Here is a 22,036-nt window from a genome sequence, read left to right on the forward strand (position 1 = left end):
CAGGCTGCCATCTCTCCTTCTGTCTTAGCATACCATCAAGTGGAGCTGGGGGTTGGGGGACATTCTCTGGGCTGCTGGGCCCATCCTCACTGTAGGCTTTGGAGAGCTCCCTACAGAACCAAGCATTAGAAGGAGCTGACGAAGAACTTCCTCCTTCTGCTCACATAATCTGGGTGTCCGCAGCGTAGTGCTGGCCTGGAAGAAGCCTAACACACAAACACACGTTTGGAACACACTGGGGTAGGGAACCCCGCTGGTGAGAGCTTGCCGCAGGAAAAGCCCGGAGAGTGGCAGGGAGGGTCTGGTGAGGACAGGTTTGTTTCTTAGAGGGCAGCTTCTGAGCTGAGACCTACAGGAGATAGGAGAGGAGCATTGGGAATGTGGTGGCAATGAGGGAAGAGAGATTGGGAGAGCAGGCAGCCCACGGGGCCTTGGGGATTCTGAAGCCAGCAGCGGGGGCTTGGGGCTTTTCTGAGAGCTGAGTAGGGAGGTGGAGGCAGATTGTAAGGAGAGCCTCTGTGTGGATGGAAGCTCTGGGAGAGCTGAATGTGGTATCTCAGAGCCCAGAGCCCCAGATGGGGCATAAAACAATGACTTCCTAGTATAAGAGGGAGGGGGACCAGGAGAGCTTCCTGGAAAAAGCACTATCTCCACCAGACCTTAGGAATGAATGGCAGGTCTTGGATGCTTGAGAAAGGGATTCAGGAAGAAGCCTGAGGAGGAAGTCCACAAGTGTCCTTGATGGACTACCCAGGGCTAAAACTGCTCTATGGTGGGTGGAGCTCAGCACCAGAGACAGGCACTGAGGAAATCCCCAAAGCCAGTGGCCTCACGCAAGCCCAGCACCCAAGGGTGCCACTTCCTCAACTGCTGTGCAGCTGGGAAGTGGCTGAGAAGACGTGTGAGGGCCAGGCAGCTCAAAGCCTGAAGGAGGTACTTCAAGGAGGGTCCAGAGAAGCTGGGCAGGGCGGGACCTCCTCAAAGGCTGCCCCTGGGGACACCCCAAGCTTCAGGAAGCTCTCAGATGCACATAGGAGGAAGTGAGAGGTGAACTCGGCCTGGATCTGGTTGGGCAAGGCCCCCATCCATCTGCTTTTCTGACTACCCACAGCCATGGCCCTGGCCCAGCAGCTGCGATCAGAGAGGTGAGAGTGTGCCTCTATTCCCTGCCAGGCTTTCTCAATGATCCCAATAGGCCTGGGGGGTGGGTATGGGGAAGTAAGAGGCTGTCCCTCCTGTCACCTGATATCAGTGGATCAGCACAGAGTCAAATTTGAAGGTCTTGCTGAATGATACTGCAGGAGCTGCATGCTCCAGCAGATGTTTCTAGAACCTTGACTTAGTAGGTCGGCAGTGTTATGCACCAGTAAGAAGCCTAAGGCTCAGAATGGGGAGTGGCTTGGATGTGGCCAAGGACCACAGGGTGAGTGGGTGGCAGAGCCTGGGAGCAGAGGTGTCCTGGGTGCTAGGCTTGGGTTCTGGGTTCCTGGTTCCACACTGCAATCAGGAGCGGCTCTTCCATCTGCCCTTCAGACTGAAACTGGCCTCTGCGTTTTCCTATCTTTAGGTTCAGATAGCCCAGGCTCTGCCGTCTGACCCCTCACTCCACTTCCTTGTCCTGAACAGGTCTTAGATGCTTGGCACAATGTTGGGGGCCGGGTCTTTGCTCTGCCTGCTCTGAGGGTGTTTTAGTTTTTTGGATCACAGTTGTGTCTCTGGGAGGCCGAACAGCCCTGGGACACACTGAGAGCTCACTACATCTGCTAAGAGCTCAAAAATGACCCAGATCTATCTTGGACAATGCTGACATTATACAGGTAGGGACAAGGAGACCTGATGGCCCCAAGCCCGGCCACCTCATTCAGTCAGCACTTGCTCAGTGTCTCTTATGGAGACAGCCCTGTGTTCCCATCTGCATGTGGAGACCCAAATGACAGAACCGTCCCCTGGATCAAGCAGAAAGCAACGTTAGGAAGCCAAGTGTCCATGTGAACTGCTTGAGAGTCACCAGAACAGGTCTGACTGACAAGACCCAGGTGTGAGCAAAGCACTCGTGGGATCTGGAAAAGGGGATGGGATTCCTGTAGGTCAAAGGTCAGAGGAGGTTTGTCTGTAACAAGAGTTAGTGTTGGGTGGGGGTCCTTCCATAGCTATAGAGAGTGTTACTGGGGTGCTAAGTAAGGCTGCATAATATGACTCCAGCCTTTCTCACCCCCAAGTTCTCCTAGGAGACTGACAGACATGCAAACTTGAATCTTCTAGAAACTGTAGCCACTAGAAGCTTGGGTCCCTTCTTGTTTCTTGGGGTGCAGAGTTCAGATGGTGCCTGTAAGGACTATCAGGGCTCAGTGTTTCCTCCGCCCACTCTGCCCTTTCCACAGCTGTTCCCCCGCCCTCTGAGGGGGGTGGCTCTCCTCCTCTGCCCCTGATAGGACCATGGACCCAGGTCCTAGGGCCATCAGACCCAGTATCTCCAGCGTCCTCTTTGAGAACCAGTCCGGCAGAGATACAGACGAGGAGATATCATATATAGTGTCTCTTCCAGGGCAGCTGCAGAGTTTAGCTCCCATGGCCACATGTCATTCCAGCTCCCACTGTGATTGAGGTACCACACACCTGCAGTTTTCAGGACTCCCCTAGATCAGGTCCCCAAGCGGACCTCCATGTGTAGCTCCCGTGTGCACGGAGCCTGGTATCCACCCAACAAAACCCGTGTGGGGTCCGAGGGGGACAGCTATCTTCCCAGTCCCCTTCCCTCTCCCCACACCACAGCCTCCTTGGCAGCTCAGCTGCAGACGGCTCACACTGGGACAAGTGGAAGTAGCCGCTCAGGACCTTCTAGGCGCCTGGCGCCGCTCTGGGTGCTTAGGGGATGCAGTGTGCTCTTATGGGGTGGCAGGGATTTGATGATTGTCTCCATTTTCAGAGAGGGGTGGGAGGAGCCGGAGGATGGGGAGAGGCCCCACAAGGTCTCTTCTGACAGGGAGCTGAGTGAATTCTGGTCCTAGTCCAGGGTATTATCTGGCCCTGTCTGGCCTAGTATGTCTTCTGACACTAGCGCTGCCCAGACACTTCTGGTTTCTCCTACCCCAGAGAAAGGTTGCTGTTCTTCCACGAGGCAGGAAGGCCCCTTGTGTGAGATCTGTCTGCTTCTGGCCTCTTTTCCCTTGCTCTGTCTCCTGTCCTGCCTCTGATCATGCCTGCCTTCCTGAAGTTTCTTGAAATTGTCCCTCTTATACGATTTCCAGGGAGTCTTTGTGCTGTCCACTCCCTCTCCTGCCTGATAGGACCTCCCTGGTGCCGTAGCCGGCTCTCTGTGCTTTCCTTACCCTTGGCTGTAGGGAACCCCACTTTCCCATGGCAATCCTAACGTCCCCACCCCCACCCCCACCAACTGTCTTCTGCTCCACTGTTGGTGTCTTGAAGAACGTGATGAGGGTCACCCGTGGAAAGTCCTTGGCCCGTGATGAAACAGAGGGATTACTTCTTGGGTATTCAATTTCCCCACTCCTCAGAGCTATGGAGTACAAGAAGCAGAGAGCAGGACCCCGTGATGCTAAGAAGTGTCTGTTCTGTGCTCCGGGCTGCAGAATGCGGGGAACAGGCCCAGTGCTGGGCTTCATCCAAGGTCTCTCAGCTTCTTTGTCTCGAATCCCACTCACCTCACCTGGGCAAGCTCCATAACCTCTCGGTGCCTCACCATCACCCTACCCCAAGGTGGCTCTATCTCCAAGGAGTAGGTGCCCAGTTCCTGGTGTGGTGTGAGCACTCTCAGCCATTAGTGTTACCCAAACTTCCAGAATGGCCAACGGCTATTTTTCCCTTTCCAGTTCCCTCCTGCCCCACCCCAGCTTCTGGGGGAAGTGGGTGAGGCCACTCTTTCAGAGGATGTCCTCATGGGACATGTTGAAAAGCGAGTGGGAAGGCCCCAGTGACCACAGAGGTGCCCCAGCCTGGGGGACAGCCCCTGCTGGTCTGCTGACTTCCCCAGTCACTGCCTGGTGACTTCTGAATCCAGATACACCATCCTGGGACAGACCAGGTCCCAGGGGACCAGAGAACCAGCATGGACTCTGTGCAGGGTGTGTGGGCTCCTGGGGATCCCATACTTTGTGAGGTGTGGGACAAGTCCTATCTGTCTCTCAGGCACTGCTAGGAGAACCCAATCACTTCTTCAACTCCTCCTCCTCACCCTCCTTTTCATCTTCCTCCATTTCCATGTTCCCTTCTCCTTCCTCTATCTCGCCCTCCTTCCCCCTTCCTTCTCCTCCCCCTCCTCATCCTTTTCTCCTCTCTCCCCTCTGTCTTCCATCTCATCTTCATTGGAATTCTATTCTCCTCTTCCTCCTCTCTTCCTCCTCCTCCTCCTTTTCCTCCCCTTTCTCCTTCTCCTCTTTCTCCTCTTCTTCCTCCTCCTCCTCTTTCTCTCCTCCTCCTCTTCCTCCTCCTCCTCCTCGACCTCCTCCTCTATCTCTGCCTCCTCTTTTGAAACAGGTTCTCACTTTGCAGCCTGGGCTGAGCTAGAACTCCTCATTCCATCCTGACTCCCTCTCCTCAGCCTCTTCATTTTTGAGATCACAGACATGTGCCACCTATGCCTGCCTACACCCACTTCCTGCTTCCTGGTCTGTACACAAGTGACAGACGGTTGACCTTGGCTGTGCCTGGTGGCCGGCTTCCTCTTTCTCTGCTTGCCCTTCTCAACCCTCTCCAGTTCACTTAAGGGTCTTAAGTCTTAGCCACAGCCATAAGCCACAGGCAGGTGGCTCTCACTTTAACCACACGTCAGCCCCACCCTGCCATCTCCACACCTGCACACCAGCCTCCTGCTGGATGCCTACCTAGAGACATCTCACCTTAGTGAGGCCTGAGCAGCCCTGCCTCTTCCTGTGCTGGTCAGAAACAGGCATCACTCTTGTCGTGGCTCTTTCTTTCAGTCCAGGTTGGCTGCTATACCTTGGTCATGTATCCCTTGGAAATGCATTAGACTGCAGGGAAAGGCTGGTCTGGTCTTGGCTTAAATGATGACCAGTTGTTCTTTTTCACAGTAAAAGTCCAGACTGCAACTCGTTCCATAGCTCAGGGGGCTCAAAGCCAGCCCTGCAGAATTTTTCATTCTGCATCATGTTTTTGCCTCATGGGTGCAACTGTGGCTGTGGATCCAGATGCCACCCCAACTCCATCTCATTGACCAGAGCTAGTCACATGGTTGTGTTGAGCCTCAAGGGCAGGTGGGAATAGGAATAGGAGCAATGTTTGGTCCAGGCCAATCATGCCTCTCCAAGCTAGACACACTTAACATTGAGCATGGCTGGCACTTGAATGGCCAGGAAAAAAAAAACAACAACAACAACAAAACACCAAAACAGCAGGAACATATGGAATGCTACTCTAGCATTGTGCTGGGGTTCTCTATCATTTGCATGTCCTGGCCGATATCACCCTTCACTGTCGGAGCTTCTCATGGAGCTGTCTCATTAAGTCTCTCCCCCTCCTTCATGGCTGGCCACCTGTGGTGACCTCCTTGAACCACCTAGTTCCTTGATCTCAAGACCCTCATATGAACGTATCCACCTTAAGACCCACCAGGCTCTCAGCAAATCTAAACTCTTCCTCAGGGCTCAGAACCTTAGCACGAGCCATTTCCACTACCCGGAAGAACCTTCCTAGATTCCAGTGAATTCCAGTTGACCCACCAAGAGCTCAAACTCCACCTTTCTGAAGTTTTTCCTTACTTGGGCATAGTCAACAAACCGATCTCTTGGCTGGGGGATGTGGGCTGCTCTCTGTCTGTCAGCCTCATGGTACTATGACAAAATACTGGAGTCAATTAATATATAAAGTAAAAAGGTTTATTTAGGTCCAGGGTTCCATGGATCCCGCCTAAAAGCACGGCAACCCCTTTGCCTGAGTCTCTAGAGATGGCAGTGAAGTGAAGCAGAAGTGCATGGCAGAGTAAACCAGGTGCAAGCAGAGGAGCTGGAGAAGAACATGGTCCCTTAGTCCCCTTCAAGGCAATCCCTGGGGACCCAAGGACGTCCCATGAGGCTCCCTACCTAGAGGTCCACAACACTCCCCAGTGGTGATGTCCATTAACTGTGGGTTGTAGGGGACACCCATACAAACCCCTTCAGGAGTCCCAGCACACACTTCATCCTGTGACACAGAGCCTGGCACAAGGCTGGCACGAAATGGGCACCAGGACCTGGCAAGTTCTTGGGTAGCTTGGACTAGAAGCCAGCTGGTGACACCAATTCCAGCTCCGCACCCCTCATTCTCAGGGCTTGACCTGTGTGTGCCCTGACATCTCGGGGTTCCCAGCCTCAGTGAGGTGCCAGGCATGGACAGTGTTCAGAATGGGGTGTGCAGGCCTCCATCAGCTGGCTGTGTCCAGAGCAGGCAAGGTGGTAACCGATCCCCTCCCTCTGGCCTCCTACAGCGACTTTGAGCAGCTTCCAGACGATGTGGCCGTCTCAGCCAACATCGCTGACATCGAGGAGAAGAGGGGCTTCACCAGCCACTTTGTAAGAGTCAGCAATCCCTGTTCCCTTGACCTCGAACCTCTAATCTTCCACCTTGACAGTGGTTTCTCTGAACTGGGTGGTTGCTGATATTTGCTGGATAGAATTCAGCGGTGCTTCTAAACACATCCAAAAGCATGGGACACCACACTGAAGGCTTACCCCACTCAGTACACTGCAGGGCTTGAGAAAGCCTGTCCCTCTCTGTGACCTCTGACCTCATACAGTGCTCATCTCCCAGTGTCTCTACCTCCCAGCCCCTCCCCAGCCCCCCAACCCTTTCCACTTTCCAGACCTGTCCACCTCTCAGCTCTCCTACCTTATAAAGACACCCAGCCTCCCGGTATATCCCCCCCACCCCGTTCTAGCTCCCCTCCCCCAGTCTCTCTCCTCCTCAGGTTTTTGTCATCGAGGTCAAAACAAAAGGAGGGTCCAAGTATCTCATCTACCGCCGCTATCGCCAGTTCTACGCCCTGCAGAGCAAGCTGGAGGAGCGGTTTGGGCCAGAGAGCAAGAACAGCCCTTTCACCTGCAGCCTGCCCACATTGCCAGGTAGGCTGCACTCTGTCCAACGCCCGGAGCTGGCCCTGACCCTGGCCTCACCTTCCAGCTCAGCAGCATGTTATTTCAACCCTCTTTGCAAACGATGCATTTGGCTGGTGCCCCTCTTGTAGCCATAGGCTGGCAGTGCCCCCCTAGCAGCCCTCTGCCTGCCACCCCTCTGTCTTCAGGGTACCTTCACTGCTACAGTTTCTGCATCATAACCCTTGACCTACCTCTGGGGACACAGTACAGCCATCTTGCCACAGCCATTGCTACCAAGGGAGCCTGGGCTGGGAGCACTCAGCACCTGGGTTCTGGTCTTTCTTGCCTCTCTCAGCCACCCATGAGGGTGGCTCTCCAGCCACACAGCCTCAGCCTCAACAGATGACTGCAGCTCTCCCTCTCTGGCCCTTGGGGAAGCAGGGAGCCACACATAGCTTCTAATCCCACCCCTGTCCCCCATCTCCTTCCCATATGCCCCTCGTCCCAAATCTCCCATGCCACCTCCTCCCGAGCTTGCCCAAGAAAGTCCTTGGAGATGCTCCTGACTCTATCATATCACATCTTCCCTAAGCCTCAGAGGCCTGCCCATCTTCCCTTCTTCCAGCCCACCTTCTGTGGGTGTGCTGTCCCCCAAACACATTCTCTTCATCCATCTCCAAAAAGGACACTGAGCTGAGAGGCAAAGGACCTCATAGCTCCTACTCCCCCCACTTCTGAGTGGTGAGGAGGAGACACCACTCTCCATCTCCCCCCCCCCTTTCCTACACCCTTTCCCTGAGCTCTAGTCATTTTCCTTGACACACCGCCCCCCTCTGGAGCATGTGAAGAGGTCCCCCATCACACCCTGTCTGATGAGCGTTAACCAAGCAGCGCTGTGGGGAGCCTCTGTTCTGAGCCTCCTATCCTGAGGGCTCCCCCTTGTGCCCAGCCTCTTCCCCCATTAGGCCTCCTCCACCAGCCTTCCTGAGTCCCGTCCACCTTTCTTGCTGCAGGCTCTGCTCACCTTGGGATGGGACTCTCCCCCATCCTTGCCTGTCTCATCTTCTCACTCTGAACAACTGGTGCCTGTGACTTTGTCTCGTCTTGGTGTGTGGCTCCTGGGTAGCCCCAACCTTTATATACCCCCCTCCTGGCATCACAGGTGCCCACCCTTCCTGCCCTATTGCACAGGGGCCTCTGGGTGGCAGCTCCTTTAAGTGTCTGCCAAAGGCTCCTGGCGGACCTTCATCATTTGGACCTTCATGCACTCCGCTCCGCGTTAGAGGCATGGCTCATTCATCCACAAAGCAGATTCTTAGTTCTCTGAAGTGTGAGTGGGGCTTGTAGCTCATGGTTTCTAACTATGGTAGCCTGCTGAAAGGAAACTTACAGAGCCCTCCTACCTCCAGGATGCCAATGTAGTTTTTCTGGGGAGCCCTATCTAATGGGATGCTCAAAAGCTCCTATGGTGACCTGAGTGTTATCCAAGCCTGAAGCTGGGAGATCACTGTGATCCAGGCAGGCAAGAGGTCCTGAGTTCAGAGCGTGCATCTGTTTTATGCAAGTGTACGTATTTTTGTGTGTTAAAGCATGTTGCATCTGTGTGCATTTGTGTATATACATATACATATGTGTATGTATATGTATGTATGTATATATATATGCATGAGTGTGTATACATGCACACATAGGCCTTACATGTGTATTTGCATATATGTGTATGTCGGTATACTATATGTGTATGTGGTGCATATATATACATGTCCCAGACTGCAGGTGTATCTGTGCATATGTGTGTGCACATATGTGAGCATGTATATATAAGTTCTTGTGTATCTATTTGTGTGCATTTGTGTGCATGCATATGAGTGTGTATTCATGTGTCTATGTGAGTGAGGGTGTATGTGCATAGGCTTATGCATGTCTAAGCTTTGCATGGGTACATAGAGTGTGTGTGTGCTGTGATGAGCATGTATGTGTGTTCATGCATACATATGAGTGTGTGTGTACCTGTACACACCTTTGTGTGTAGGAGCAGGCATGACATTGAGAGCTCCTTCTGCCTTCTCCTGATGGTATGATGGGAAGATGCGGTTGGAAAGTATCTCGGTGACACTTGGTACCATGATAGAAGGCAGGAGGAACCCTGAGCTGGGGAGGAGCATTGGGGAGGAGCTCTGGGCTGGGGAGGAGCACTGGGGAGGAGCTCTGGGCTGGGGAGGAGCATTGGGGAGAAGCACTGATTGGTGGGGCAGCTGAAGAGTAGGCACCGTATGGTCCAGGCTCTGGGCAACTTTTCTCTTTTCAGCCAAAGTCTACATGGGCGCAAAACAAGAGATCGCTGAGACTCGGATCCCGGCCCTCAATGCCTACATGAAGGTACCTGCTGCCACATCTCCTTGGGGTTTGAGTGGGCAGGGTATTACTGTGGGGCATGAGTTTGAAAACTGACATTTCCCTGAGGCCTCCACGATCCCATCTTCAATCCTGAAAGGCCTGGCTGGAGAGAGAAGCAAGGTATGCAGACGGGATCAAGGAGCTGGGTCACAAAAGTCACGGTTGACAAATCCTTGAGTGCACCAAGCTCAAGGAATGAATATTTGTGCTGAGCTCTGGAATGCAGTGCCTGCCCCAGAGCACCTGCGGCCCAGGGGAGACCCTTACAAGGTAGTGAGCACCCTGTCAACAGTAGCATCCAAGCCATGGTCTGCTGGAAAGCCTTCCTGGCTGTCCAGAGGTCCTTTACAGCTGGAGTGCTCTGGCTTTGGAGACTTTTGTTTGGATGGGTGCTTTGGAGCGAGTAAGCAGTCCTCTCTCAGGAAGTCTCAGCTTCCTTCTGTTATGAGACGAACAGTCCCACCCTCCCCGGCTCTCAGCTCCCAATGAGTGGAGCTGGGCTCTATTGAGAAAATTAAGGGAAGGGGGTTTTAGAACTGTGAACCTGCTTCTAGGTTGTAATCCTGAGGGATTTCCCACAGAAATCTGGATGCTTCTGGAACTGTAGCTCCTGTACAGTGGCCTCAGCGCTCCAGGGTACCTGAGCCCTGTGGGACTGAATTGGTAGCCATGCCAGTCCCCACTGCTCCATGTCCTCACGCCTTAGTCACACTGTGTGCACATGGGCAGAGAGAGAAATGTGCTTTGTCCTGCAAGCCCTCCCCCTTTCCTCACCCTGTCCCAATCACTTCTCGGACCTGCCCCCACCCCCACCCCATCCAAGCACTGTCTCTCCTTATGATTCATTGGATAGAGTGCTTGCCTAGCATTTGAGAAGTCCTGGGTTTGTTCCCCAGTATCAAATAAAATAGACATGGTGGCCCACACCTATAATCCCAACACTTAGGAGGTAGAGGCAAGATGTTCCAGTCATTCTTGGTTACATAGCAAGTTTGAGACCAGTCTGGGCTACATGAGCCCTGATATGAGCACCTCCGGTGTCTCTGGATGCCCCAGCTGTGTTACTAAGCTGTGTGGCTCTGTGCAGATCCTTTTCCCTTTCTGATCCTAGCTTACAGGTTTCTGGTGTAATCAGCCTCCTTAATCGACCTCTGGAGACCTTTAGGTGATTTCAGATGACCTCTTAAGCCAGCATCCCTCCCCTCCCCACTACCCGCTCACGCTGGGCCAGGAGCAAAGCTTGGGAATTGTCTCCTTCAATCGCTGAGGACTAGTAACGTTTTTGTTTTTGTTTTTTGTTATCAGCTGAGAATGCATTAGCAGAGATGGTAGACGGGGTGGTGTGTTGATAGGGCTGTCTAGATCTTTCCGTCGACTGCCCACCTGTCCCTCCTCACACAGAACCTCCTGAGCCTGCCGGTCTGCGTGCTGATGGACCCCGACGTCAGGATCTTCTTCTATCAGTCTGCATACGATGCTGAGCAGGTGCCCCAGGCACTCCGCAGGCTCCGACCGCGCACGCGCAAAATGTAGGTGGCCATCCCTGCACTTCTGATCCCGCGACGGAGTCCAATCTCTCTAGCCTCCAGGAGTCGCTGTTGCTTCTTGTTCCAAAGACTCCAGTGCTCCCTTCTCACCCTGTTCCTCTTAGAAAAATGAACCAGGCAGGCCTTGAGGCACCAAAGTAGTGAAATGGTGCTCGTTTCCGTTCGAGCCACTTCTTTAAGAAGCCAAGGAAAAGCAGGCAGGAATCTTGAGCCCTGACCTCCGCCAAAGCACCTAAGAGGGCAGGGTCTGAATTCCGGCTTTGCAGGAGAGTTTGGCTCTGAGAGCCAGGTTGAGGTCTGGTGGAGACTTAAGGGCGCTGAGCCGTGATCCCCATTCCTTCTTCAAGCTCTCCCTTTGGGTCTTCTGTGGGAGAGCAACCTCACCTGGGGCAGTGGTGAGAATACAAGATGAAGGGCTAGCGGCAAGAGCAACCAACCATGACTAGTGGCTGCGCATAATCTTTCTCTCCCTGCATCTCCAGGGACCCACAAGGCTGATACCCCATTTTCTTTCCATAGCAAGGGTGTGTCTCCACAAGGGGCCATCATGGATCGCATGGAAGCGCCAAGAGCAGAGGTACCCACACACAGGCTAGACCTCATCCGCCGCAACTGTGGCGCCCTCCTGCTGTGTGCCACTGTGCACTTTGGATGGTGTTGGGTGCACAGCATGAAATGCCATGGCAAAGAACAGTGGGATGGATGCAGGAGGGCTGTAACCCATAGGGAGGCCAGCGAGGCGGGGGAGCAGGGCAAGCTAGGCACAGAGTTTGGATTCCCCCCTTCCAAATGTGAACCCTACCTGCTCTGAAAGGACCACCCACTTTGTAGTTGGGGGAGAGTAGGGTTTTAATCGAAGTCCTCTGCAAACAGAGGGGCTGTATCAGCACCCTTCCAAACCCTCAGTTTCCTTACCTACAGAGAGGGACACCACAGTGGTCAAGCCCTTCAAAGACTCAGCGTTCTCTCTGTCTCAGCAATGCTGTCCCTCTCCTCAGGCCTTGTTTGACTTCACTGGGAACAGCAAATTGGAGCTAAGTTTCAAAGCTGGAGATGTGATCTTCCTTCTCAGTAAGATCAACAAAGACTGGCTGGAGGTAAGCTGGGGAGAGGGGTTCAGAATCAGGAAGACTAACTAGAGGCAAGAAGGAGGGTGATGGCAGAGTACATGGATGATGGGGTGGAAGTGGAATTGGAGGTGAGGGTGGAGGTCAGATGGAGATGAGATTGGAGGAAGGGCTGAGGTGGAGGTGGAAGTGGAGATGAAGGTGGAGAGAGGTTGGATGTAAAGTTAGTGATGAGAATGGAGGTGAAGGTGGCAATGAAGGTGGAGGTGAGGATGGAAGTAAGACTGGAGTTAATGATGGGAACAAGGCTGGGGTTGATGATGGGGTAAGGGTGGGGGATGGTGGTAAGGATGGGGGTGAGGATGGAGGTGAGGATGGGGGTGAGGATAGAGGTGAGGATGAGGTGAGGATGGAGGTGAGGATGGGGTGAGGATGGAGGTGAGGATGGGGGTGAGGATGGAGGTGAGGATGGAGGTGAGGATGGGGGTGAGGATGGAGGTGAGGATGGGGGTGAGGATGGAGGTGAGGATGGAGGTGAGGATGGGGGTGAGGATGGGGGTGAGGATGGAGGTGAGGATGGAGGTGAGGATGGGGGTGAGGATGGAGGTGAGGATGGAGGTGAGGATGGGGGTGAGGATAGAGGTGAGGATGAGGTGAGGATGGAGGTGAGGATGGGGTGAGGATGGAGGTGAGGATGGGGGTGAGGATGGAGGTGAGGATGGAGGTGAGGATGGGGGTGAGGATGGAGGTGAGGATGGGGTGAGGATGGAGGTGAAGATGGGTTGAAGTTGGGGTTGAGGATGGAGGTGAGGATGGGGGTGAGGATGGGGGTGAGGATGGAGGTGAGGATGGGGGTGAGGATGGAGGTGAGGATGGAGATGAGGATGGGGGTGAGGATGGGGGTGAGGATGGGGGTGAGGATGGGGGTGAGGATGGGGGTGAGGATGGAGGTGAGGATGGGGGTGAGGATGGAGGTGAGGATGGAGGTGAGGATGGAGGTGAGGATGGAGGTGAGGATGGGGGTGAGGATGTGGGTGAGGATGGAGGTGAAGATGTGGGTGAAGATGGAGGTGAGGATATAGGTGAAGATGGGGTTGAAGTTAGGGATGAGGATGGAGGTGAGTCTGAGGTGAGGGATGAGGCAAAGGCAGAGGCAAGGTTAGAAGAAAGGTATTTTTGAGTGTTTTACAGGCAGACACCATGAGAGATCTGGGGAAGCCCAAGGATAGAAGTCCTCTGTTACAGTCCTGGAGGTCCTGGCAGGGTTGGGTGACCTGTGGGGTGTCCTGTTTTTGATCCAGATGTGTTGGTGAAGCAGAACATTCATGCCACAGCATATGTGAGGGAACAGCTTGCAGAAGTTGACCCTCTCCTGTCAGGCTGGTTGTGGAAGTGAAACTAGGGTTGTCAGACATGGTAGCACCCTCTTTATCCCCTGAGCCATTTCACAGCCTCCTCCCCCCACCCCTGCCATTCTCTTTAATTTCTTGATCACTAACAAGGCTTCTAGGAACTGACACTCTTTGGGGGTGGGGTGGGGTCGTGGAGACAGATAATTCCTGGGAAAGGGCAGGCTATTTAGGGAAGGAAAGGCAGTCAGGGTGTTTAGCAGTACCCTGGTCTTCCCACTAGGTGTCACCAGTGCACCTGGTCACAGCAATCACATAGGTTTCTCCAGGTTTGCTTTGTGGGGGTCAGACTTTCTCCACTGAGAGAAGTGAAGGCTCATATGTAATAATGTTACTTCCCTAACCAGCAGCAAGGATGACTGATTAAGAGTGGGTGTCCGTGCCTGAGGCAGCTCGGTAGAGGAGCTCTCACCTAGTGTGCAAGGCTCTGGGTCCCACTCACCATACTGTGAGACAACAGAAGATCTAATGCATTTCTAGCTGTCCTTGTGTACCTCAGGAGGTTGCTTAACCCCGTGGTTTCCTTTCCTGTGAATGATGAAAACAGTTTCTTCAGTGGTTCCCGTCAGGGACAAGGGAGAGGCGGATGTCCTCCAGGCCTTGGCCCCAGAGAGTCTAGGTGCCTCGTTCCCACTGCATGTGAGGGGACTGGGAAGTCTTGAATGTGACCCTGAAGCTGGGCCCCCTTGGGTGTTTCTTTGCTCCACACTGACAGGGAATGACTGTGCCAGGTCCCTGGGTCTGGTCATCTCTATCATAATATTGTCACCGTTGGACATTCTCTGGCCCTCACTGTGTCTGAAGGAGGCAGGGTTCCCGGTATCCTGAGGCTGGGCAGGAGTGGGAGTGGCAGGTGTAGGGATATAACACTTTGAGCTTCTGCCTCCTTGTGCACTGGGTCTCAGAAGCCATGTCCACCCGAGCAGTGACTGTTGTGACCACCACTGTCATAAGAGGAACTGTTGACCGCTTTACTGTCTTCTGGAAAGTCTTACTGTCTAGTGTGTCGTCACTGGCAGACCTCAGGCTGCAGGAAGGGCCTCTGTGGCGTAGGAAGAGGAAGGAGCCTCAGTCTGCGAGGCAGCGGGAAGAGGATGTGATTCCTGGGGCTGCGGAGATCAATCAGGCAGCAAACAGGACCTGAGCTCAATCCCAGAGCCCACACACTAAAAAGTCAGCCATGGTGGCTTGTGCTTATCATCTAGCTCTGGGGGAGACAGAGACAGAGACAAGCCCTGGGACTTGCTGTCCAGCCGCAAACCAGCTACAAATTGGCCAAGTTCCAGCTTGCTTTCTGTCCCTGTGATAAACACCAAGGCCAGAGGCAACTTGGGGACAAGAGGGTTTACTTGGTTAAGTTATAACGTTTCCATCCCTGAGCGAAGTCAGGACAAGAAATAACCTGGAGGCAGAAATGAAGCTGAGGCCATGGAGGGGTGCTGCTTACTGGCTTACTCTCCATGGCTTGTTCAGACTGCTTTCTTGTACAACCTGGGACCACCTACTCAGGGGTGCCCCCATACAGTGGGCTGGGCCCCCCACATCAATCGTTAATAATAATAATAATAGTAATAGTAATAATACTCCAAGGACTCTCCCACAGGCCAATCTAATGAAGACATTTTCTCAGCTGAGGTTCCCTCTTTCTAGACAACTCTCTTTGTGTCAGCTTAACAGAAACCAGTCAGTACGGATGAGTCCCAGGTCAATGAAAGACCCTGTTTCTTTTTATTATTATTATTAGGTATTTTATTTATTTACATTTCCAGTGCTATCCCAAAAGTCCCCCATACCCTCCCCCACCCACTCCCCTACCCACCCACTCCCACTTCTTGGCCCTGGCGTTCCCCTATATTGAGTCATATAAAGTTTACACGACCAATGGGCCTCTCTTTCCACTGATGGCCGACTAGGCCATCTTCTGATATATATTGGATGGATCCCAGGGCCCCCAATGGAGGAGCTAGAGAAAATACCCAAGGGGCTAAAGGGATCCCTATAGGTGGAACAACAATATGAACTAACCAAGACCCTGTTTCAAATAGGAAAAAAATGTAGATAAAGACTGGAGTGACATCTGAAGTAATCCTCTAGACTACATATGTACACATACACAGACACATGTATGTACACACTCACATAAATGCACACACATGCTCACATGCACATCTGCATATGCATTCGCACACATAAGTGCATGTATGTACTTACACACATACAAATACATAAGTATACACATGCCCACACACATATAAATATAGATACCAAAAAGAATGCATCTTCTGTCTCATGACCATGGAGGTTTTAAGTGACCACATGAGCAACACAGAGACAGGATTGGGTCTCCCCAGTCCTGCACTTAGGTGAGAGGCCCAAGCCTCCGGGTGACACCCAAAACCTGTGGAGGAGCATGAAGCACTTTCAGGTCTCTCTGCAGTCCCCAATGTCTGCCTCTTGCCCTGATTTCCCCTTTACACGCGTAGCCATTGACCACAGAGGGCTGCTCATGTGTCCCTGTCGTTCTGTGCCATCAGGAGTGCTGCATGAGGGAACAGTGCTTGTGTAACTCCCGGACCCATAGATCGGGCATAGTGGTGCTCGAGAACCTCTGCTGAAGGAAAGAATGGATGAGGAAGAGAAGAAAGGAAGAAGGGAGATGGGAGAGAAGGGAGAGGAGAGACAGGTGAGGCAGGGAGCTTCCCAGATAAGTTCAGGGCTCTTATAAAACTAGAGTGCAGGTCTCTGGGTTAGGCAGCCTGGTGAATCTCCTCACTTTGCCTCTCTGTGTTAGTTGGCTCTGGTCACTATAATAGAACGCCCGAGGCATCTAGCTTATGAAGAAGAAAGGTTTGCTATGGCTCACAATGCTGGAAGCTCCAATTCCTGCGCTGAGGTCCTGCATCCTGACAGGAGCGTGTGAGAGTAAAATTCTTGCATTGTGGTTAGAAAGAAAAATAAATAAGTAAAATAGATTAATTAATTAATTAAAAAAGAGGAAAGGAGCAGGTCCCCACTACTTGATTAAGGGAGCCCTCTCCCTAGCAAGAAAGGACATTTCTATTAGTATCTATTTCTCCAAGCTCCCACAACCACCCTGGGGACCAAGCCTTTGACACCTGATCTTTGGGGGACAATCTATGACAATCGTTGTTGTAAAGAGTGTGGGACTCTGAGACGTGACACTGGGTCTCACCAGCCTCTTCTTTCACTTCCAGGGCACCTCCCAGGGAGCCACAGGCATCTTCCCAGGGTCCTTCGTGAAGATCCTTAAGGACTTTCCCGAGGACGAGGACACCACCAACTGGCTACGATGCTACTTCTATGAAGACACAGGCAAAACCATCAAGTTGGTGTCCTGCTGGGAGAACGGGCCTCTTACTCCTCCCTGCCACCCCTACCATGCCACTGTCTCCCAGTCAACGCTCCTGTGTTGTCTCTCCCCTCCCCTGCAGCTGCTGCTGTGGCTCCCAGATAAACCATAGTGCTTTAGCAAGAGCTTGTTTCTGGCACCACACACGTCCCTCTTCCACCCTGATGCTTGTCTCTTCTACTGTCCCCCTTAGGGACATTGCGGTGGAGGAGGACCTCAGCAGCACGCCCCTGTTCAAAGACCTGCTAGCGCTCATGAGGTGAGAGGTTGGGAAGGGAGGGAGACTTTGGAGGGCAATGCGCTAGGAGGGGACCTGTGACAGCTCCAGTCTCTGCAGTACACGGTGCCTTAGAGAGGAGCCAAGCAGGCTGCAGAGGGCAAGGGCTCAGTGGAGGTCCCAGTGTGTGACTGTGGATCTGCTATCAGAACATCTCTCTAGCGAAAAGCCTTGTACTTGGACACACACACACACACACACACACACACACAGAGCTGGGGAAATTCCAGGCCATTGCTGAAAAGTTTACTCATAGCACTGTCCCATCTCTCACGATTCAAAACAGCGCAGTCTGTATGAGGACTATATTGCACTCCTATCGTTAGCTGATGTGTGCTCAGATTCTGTCAGCACATGCACAAACATGTGTAGGCACACTAACACACAAACACATTCACACACACAAAAAAAACAAACACACGAACCAATACACACCCAAAACATATAACAAATGAGCACAAACACACAGTGTACACACAAACATACACAAACACACAAAGATATAACACACAAACACATAATATACATAACATACAACACAAACACAAAACAAACATGTACACAGAAACACAAATATACGTAAATACCTAAAACACAGACATACACATAAAAGAAGCACACACACTCACTCACTCACAATGTCCCCCTGGCCATATCTACCATTCTCAAGACCTCCCGATGACTTAGCCCCCATACCCCGGTTACCACTGACAAGAATATTGTAAATCTTCATTCACATATACCGTCTCATTATCAAGAAGTGGGATTATGGGATGGAAGTGTATGCAAGAGGATTAGACTGGGATGGCACATGGGGAGTTAGTTCAGATCTTGTTCCCTCCAGCCATGATGAAGCATGGCCCTCCTCCCAAAGTTGTCACTGGTTCCTACAGGCCTCCTGGGCAGCCTTGCTTTCTCTTAGGAAACTCCTAAACCTTCCACCCACTTATACACAAGAAGCTTCAGGCCGTACCATTATTGGATTACCCAGTGTCCTCTTCCTTTGAGGTCTCTGTTTCCCCATCTGCAGAACAGGAGTAAGGCTGTTGGATGATGGGCCCCGGTACCACTTGGATCCACAGACTCAAAGGCCCTGGGAGAAGCCAGGATCCATAGACTAATCCTGGTGTGTTGCCCTAGGCGTGAGTTCCAGAGAGAAGACATTGCCCTTAGCTACCAGGATGCTGAGGGGGACTTGGTTAGGCTGCTGTCAGATGAGGATGTGGGACTCATGGTGAAGCAAGCCCGAGGCCTCCCTTCCCAGAAGCGCCTCTTCCCCTGGAAGCTGCATGTCACACAGAAGGACAACTACAGTGTCTACAACACTGTCCCCTGAGTCACAGGGACCCTGTGGCAAGGACGGGGCGCTCAGCAAAGGGCCTTTACCTTCCAAGAACACGGAGACCTTCAGGGAGACTGATGTAAGATGCAAACCTCCTGGCCCAGAGTGCCTACTGGACAGGATTCTATTAAGTTTTTGACACTCTACCTTTTGGATTCAATAAACCATTCTGTCTCTAAGGGCCACAGTTGGGAAATGGGATTTTGTGTAGGGCCAGGGAGTTAAGTGTAATTGACTAAGACCTCTTACCTTTCTGAACGACGTTATGGGGAACATAGTGAACCCACATTTAATAGGACATTAGAACCATCCGCTAAAAGTCTCTAAAAGTGCACAGTAGGGAGAAAAGAGTCACTGTCCATCTGCAGAGTTTGGGAACTGTTGGGTCTATGGTATTACATCCACAGCTGCCCTGCCCCAGACCCATGGGGTACAAATCCCGCCCCAGCCACTTTGCTTTGGGTAGGTGCAGTCAAGTAGATGGAGTGCCCTCTCCCTGTGGCTCCTGGTCCCCTGTACAATGGGTAGCCTGCCCCAATCCCCTGCCCTTCCTAGCCCCAGGCTGGCCTGTGGAGATGCAAGGCCAGGCAGTTGTGGTTGATAGCCTGAATCCCAGAGCTGCCATGAGAGTACCACAAAATGGAGACTAAAAGACAGAAAGAAACTGCCTTGTAGTTCTGGATGGCAGAAGTCCAAAACTAAGGAGCCCTCTCCCCACAAAACTTGAGAGAAACCATCCTCCAACTCTCCAGCACCCCAGCCAGTCACCTCAGCCTGTCGGAGCTTCATTCTGATTTCACAGGAGTTCCCTCTTGTGTGTCCCCCCTCTGTGTGCACCTGCCCCTGTCAGACTGGATTAGAGCCCACAGCAATGGCCCTGATCTTAACTTGACCACCCATCTCCCAGAACTGTCGTGTTACACGCTGCAAGTGGAGACTTCAACATGACATTTTTTAACCTGGACATATCCACTCAACCTGTAATAATCACTTCATTCATGCTGTTCCCACTAAAAGGGCAAGCACTCTGCTGTAGGCCAGAGGTATGGGAAATGCAGCTTTAGTAAAGATCACGGTTTCCATGACAACAGGGAGAACCAGAGTCCATCAGAAGACAGTCCCCCTCTGGGATTTACCTGTAGAAAAGACTCCAGGAGAGGCAAGCTGACTTCACTGACATCACCCAACTCTGATGCAAAGGCTCTGGCCATGAAGAAAAATGGAATTTAAGGATGGGGAAATCACATTGGTTTTTCTTGAAGAGAAAGCTGGGAACATTACCAAAAATAAGGGACCCTGGAACAAGAGGCCAGTGGGCAAAGCACTTGTCACACAAGGGGATTCTAATGCCCAGAACCGACAGAAAGCAGGATGCTGCAGTCTTGGGCTCTGTAACCTCAGCACTCATGAGGCAATATGAAAAGAGGAGGCCAGAGATAGCCAGAAACTCATAGGCTAGCCTGGCACGCATTGAAGTGACAACTAGAGACCCTGTCTCGAATGATGTAGAAGGTGAGGACACCTAAGGTTGTCCGATGGCCTCCATACATAGCACCCTGGCATGCACACACACAAAAGACTTCAAATAACAGAAGCTGTAATGAGCGATAATGCCGAAGGGGTTGTCAGCTCCGAGACACGCAAGGTCAGAAGCATAGCGGTGAGTCCAGGGAGGCTCAGTCAAGATGGGCTCTCTAGAACTGGGTTGCCTCTGTGGCAGCATCCACTCAGGAGAGGTTAGAACAGGAAGTGCTTCCGACTTGAGATAATTCCCTAAACCACCCACAGCTCCCTGGTAGAACATATAGGGAGTCTAGCCAGCTCAAACATGGCGAGCATGGCTCTGGCAGACCTTGCCTTTCTCCTCCATTCCCTTGGCTTTGCTAAAAACCGTTGGATTACGTCCCTAAAGCTAGCCACCAGGCTCTACTCCCTTATTTGTCCATGTTCTCCAGCTGAGGCTGACTACCAAGGTCCAGCTATCAATGTATTGAAGTCAATCAAACAAAAGCCCCCTTTGGCTCACCTAAGTAACATGCCCAATTAAAATTAAATATCCCATCCTAACATGGGATTTCCCCTTGTACCTTTATAAACCGCCACTTTCCTATGCAACACGTCTGTCTCTTCTGCCTCTGAAGGCAGTCCTCCTCCACCTCCCCTCCCCCCCCCATCCCACCATCCCCCACACCCCAGGACACATACCCCTGCCACCTTTCTCTTGTTCCCTTCCCTCCGCCCTCATCCTCTGTCTCTTGTCTTTGTTCTTATTCCCTGCTCTGTCCCTCTGGGGCAAATAAATCTCTTTTGTGCTGAGAACTTGGTCTTAGGGGTCTTGAGCTTTTCTTGACAGAACTCACAGGCTGACTGATCAGTAGGGCTCATGGCTGATGCTGACTAAGCCGCAAGCTACTCTGACTTGAAGGAGATTGGCAGGGAGGCAGGCTTACCAGTGGAATAGCATTGGTTTCCTGGGCTGGAAGCCTGCTGCACAGTACACACTCAAGGCTGCCTGCTCTCAGGGCAGACTGGAGGAATGAACTTGGGACCAAACACAGGCAAACTTACCAACATTCTGAATGGGCAGTGTAGTCTCCCACCCCCAGGCCTTGCCCAAGCTGAAAGGTAAAGGTCTAACTGGCAGAGAGGCCTAAACCCAACTGCTCACCAATAAACAGCATATGCAAACTAAGTCAACTCCAAGGAAAGGGACCAAAAAGACCAAGGAGGAAAAAAAATCACAGTAGAGATGTTAGATGTTAGAGACTGCACTTAGTAGGGAAAATGGACTTAGTTTATCCAAACACTAAAAATGAACTAATGAATGACCAAACAAACAAGAACAATATTAATCTTTAAGGGAAAGTCAGTATCTACAGTTCCTATAATTTGTTATTTAAAATGTTCAGTATTCAGCAAAAATCATGAGAAATTAGAAGAAAAACTCGTAATGAAAAGATCAGCTTAGGAACTTTGGGAAGGTCATGAGACACTCACCCCTCCGAAGGGAGAGGCTGATTAGCATTTCACAGACAACAGGGAAGGGAAGTCCTTGTCACCTCATTCCCTAAAGACCAATCAGTTTAAAGGCTGCACTGTTCCGCCAGTCATATTGAGCATAGTTGCTGATGCTCTATTCTGCCCCTGGAAACTATATAAAAACCCACTGACCAGTGCTGGGGGTCACTGCCTCTCATTCGGATCTGAGATGACCCCCAGTTCCCTGGAACAGTAAATTCCTCTTGCTTTTTGCATCGATCCCAGCTCTGCATGGTTCACTCAGGGGGTCCCTGGTAAGCTAAAGCTCCCCAGAGTCTTACAATAAACCATTCCTAGAGGGGTGAAGGGAAGTAGGTCATAGAACTGCCTTTGAGGGTGGACTAGATGCTGGACTCAGCAAGCAAGGACCTCAAAGCGGATGGTTTAAGTAAGCTCAACCCATGCTCAAGGAATTAAAGAAGGTATAGGGGGCTGATGAGATGGTTCAGCAGTTAAGAACACTGACTGCTCTTCCAAAGGTCCTGAGTTCAAATCCCAGCAACCACATAGTGGCTCACAACCATCCGTAATGAGATCTGGCA

General features: G+C 52.0%; 1 protein-coding gene across 4 annotated transcripts; it reads left to right on the forward strand.

The window, feature by feature from the left end:
* The first annotated feature begins 221 nt into the window (after positions 1-221).
* On the forward strand, positions 222-18,640 carry Ncf4 (neutrophil cytosolic factor 4). 4 transcript variants are annotated; one of them, XM_006520565.2, is made up of 11 exons: positions 222-240; positions 1,112-1,145; positions 6,440-6,524; positions 6,920-7,073; positions 9,355-9,425; positions 10,845-10,972; positions 11,510-11,567; positions 11,989-12,087; positions 16,682-16,812; positions 17,030-17,095; positions 18,254-18,640. In XM_006520565.2, the coding sequence occupies exons 2-11, from the start codon at positions 1,114-1,116 to the stop codon at positions 18,447-18,449; spliced, it is 1,020 nt and encodes a 339-aa protein (XP_006520628.1). In that variant the 5' UTR covers positions 222-240; positions 1,112-1,113; the 3' UTR covers positions 18,450-18,640. The 4 variants fall into 4 exon arrangements, with proteins under 4 accessions (XP_006520628.1, XP_030104233.1, XP_006520627.1 ...); XM_030248373.1 differs by lacking the exon at positions 222-240 and adding an exon at positions 824-933 and having other exon boundaries at positions 18,144-18,640; XM_006520564.1 differs by lacking the exon at positions 222-240 and adding an exon at positions 827-933.
* Positions 18,641-22,036: the final 3,396 nt, after the last annotated feature.

This window comes from Mus musculus, chromosome 15 (genome assembly GCF_000001635.26).
Source record: "Mus musculus strain C57BL/6J chromosome 15, GRCm38.p6 C57BL/6J".
Lineage (NCBI taxonomy): Eukaryota > Metazoa > Chordata > Mammalia > Rodentia > Muridae > Mus > Mus musculus.

What these genes read in the sequence shown, in the direction of transcription:
- Ncf4 (XM_006520565.2), top strand. Translation starts at nt 1,114, where the DNA reads ATGGCCCTGGCCCAGCAGCTGCGATCAGAGAG. An exon ending in CAGCAGCTGCGATCAGAGAG is followed by an intron (nt 1,146 to 6,439) that starts GTGAGAGTGTGC and finishes GGCCTCCTACAG; the next exon opens with CGACTTTGAGCAGCTTCCAG. An exon ending in TGGAAGCGCCAAGAGCAGAG is followed by an intron (nt 11,568 to 11,988) that starts GTACCCACACAC and finishes CCCTCTCCTCAG; the next exon opens with GCCTTGTTTGACTTCACTGG.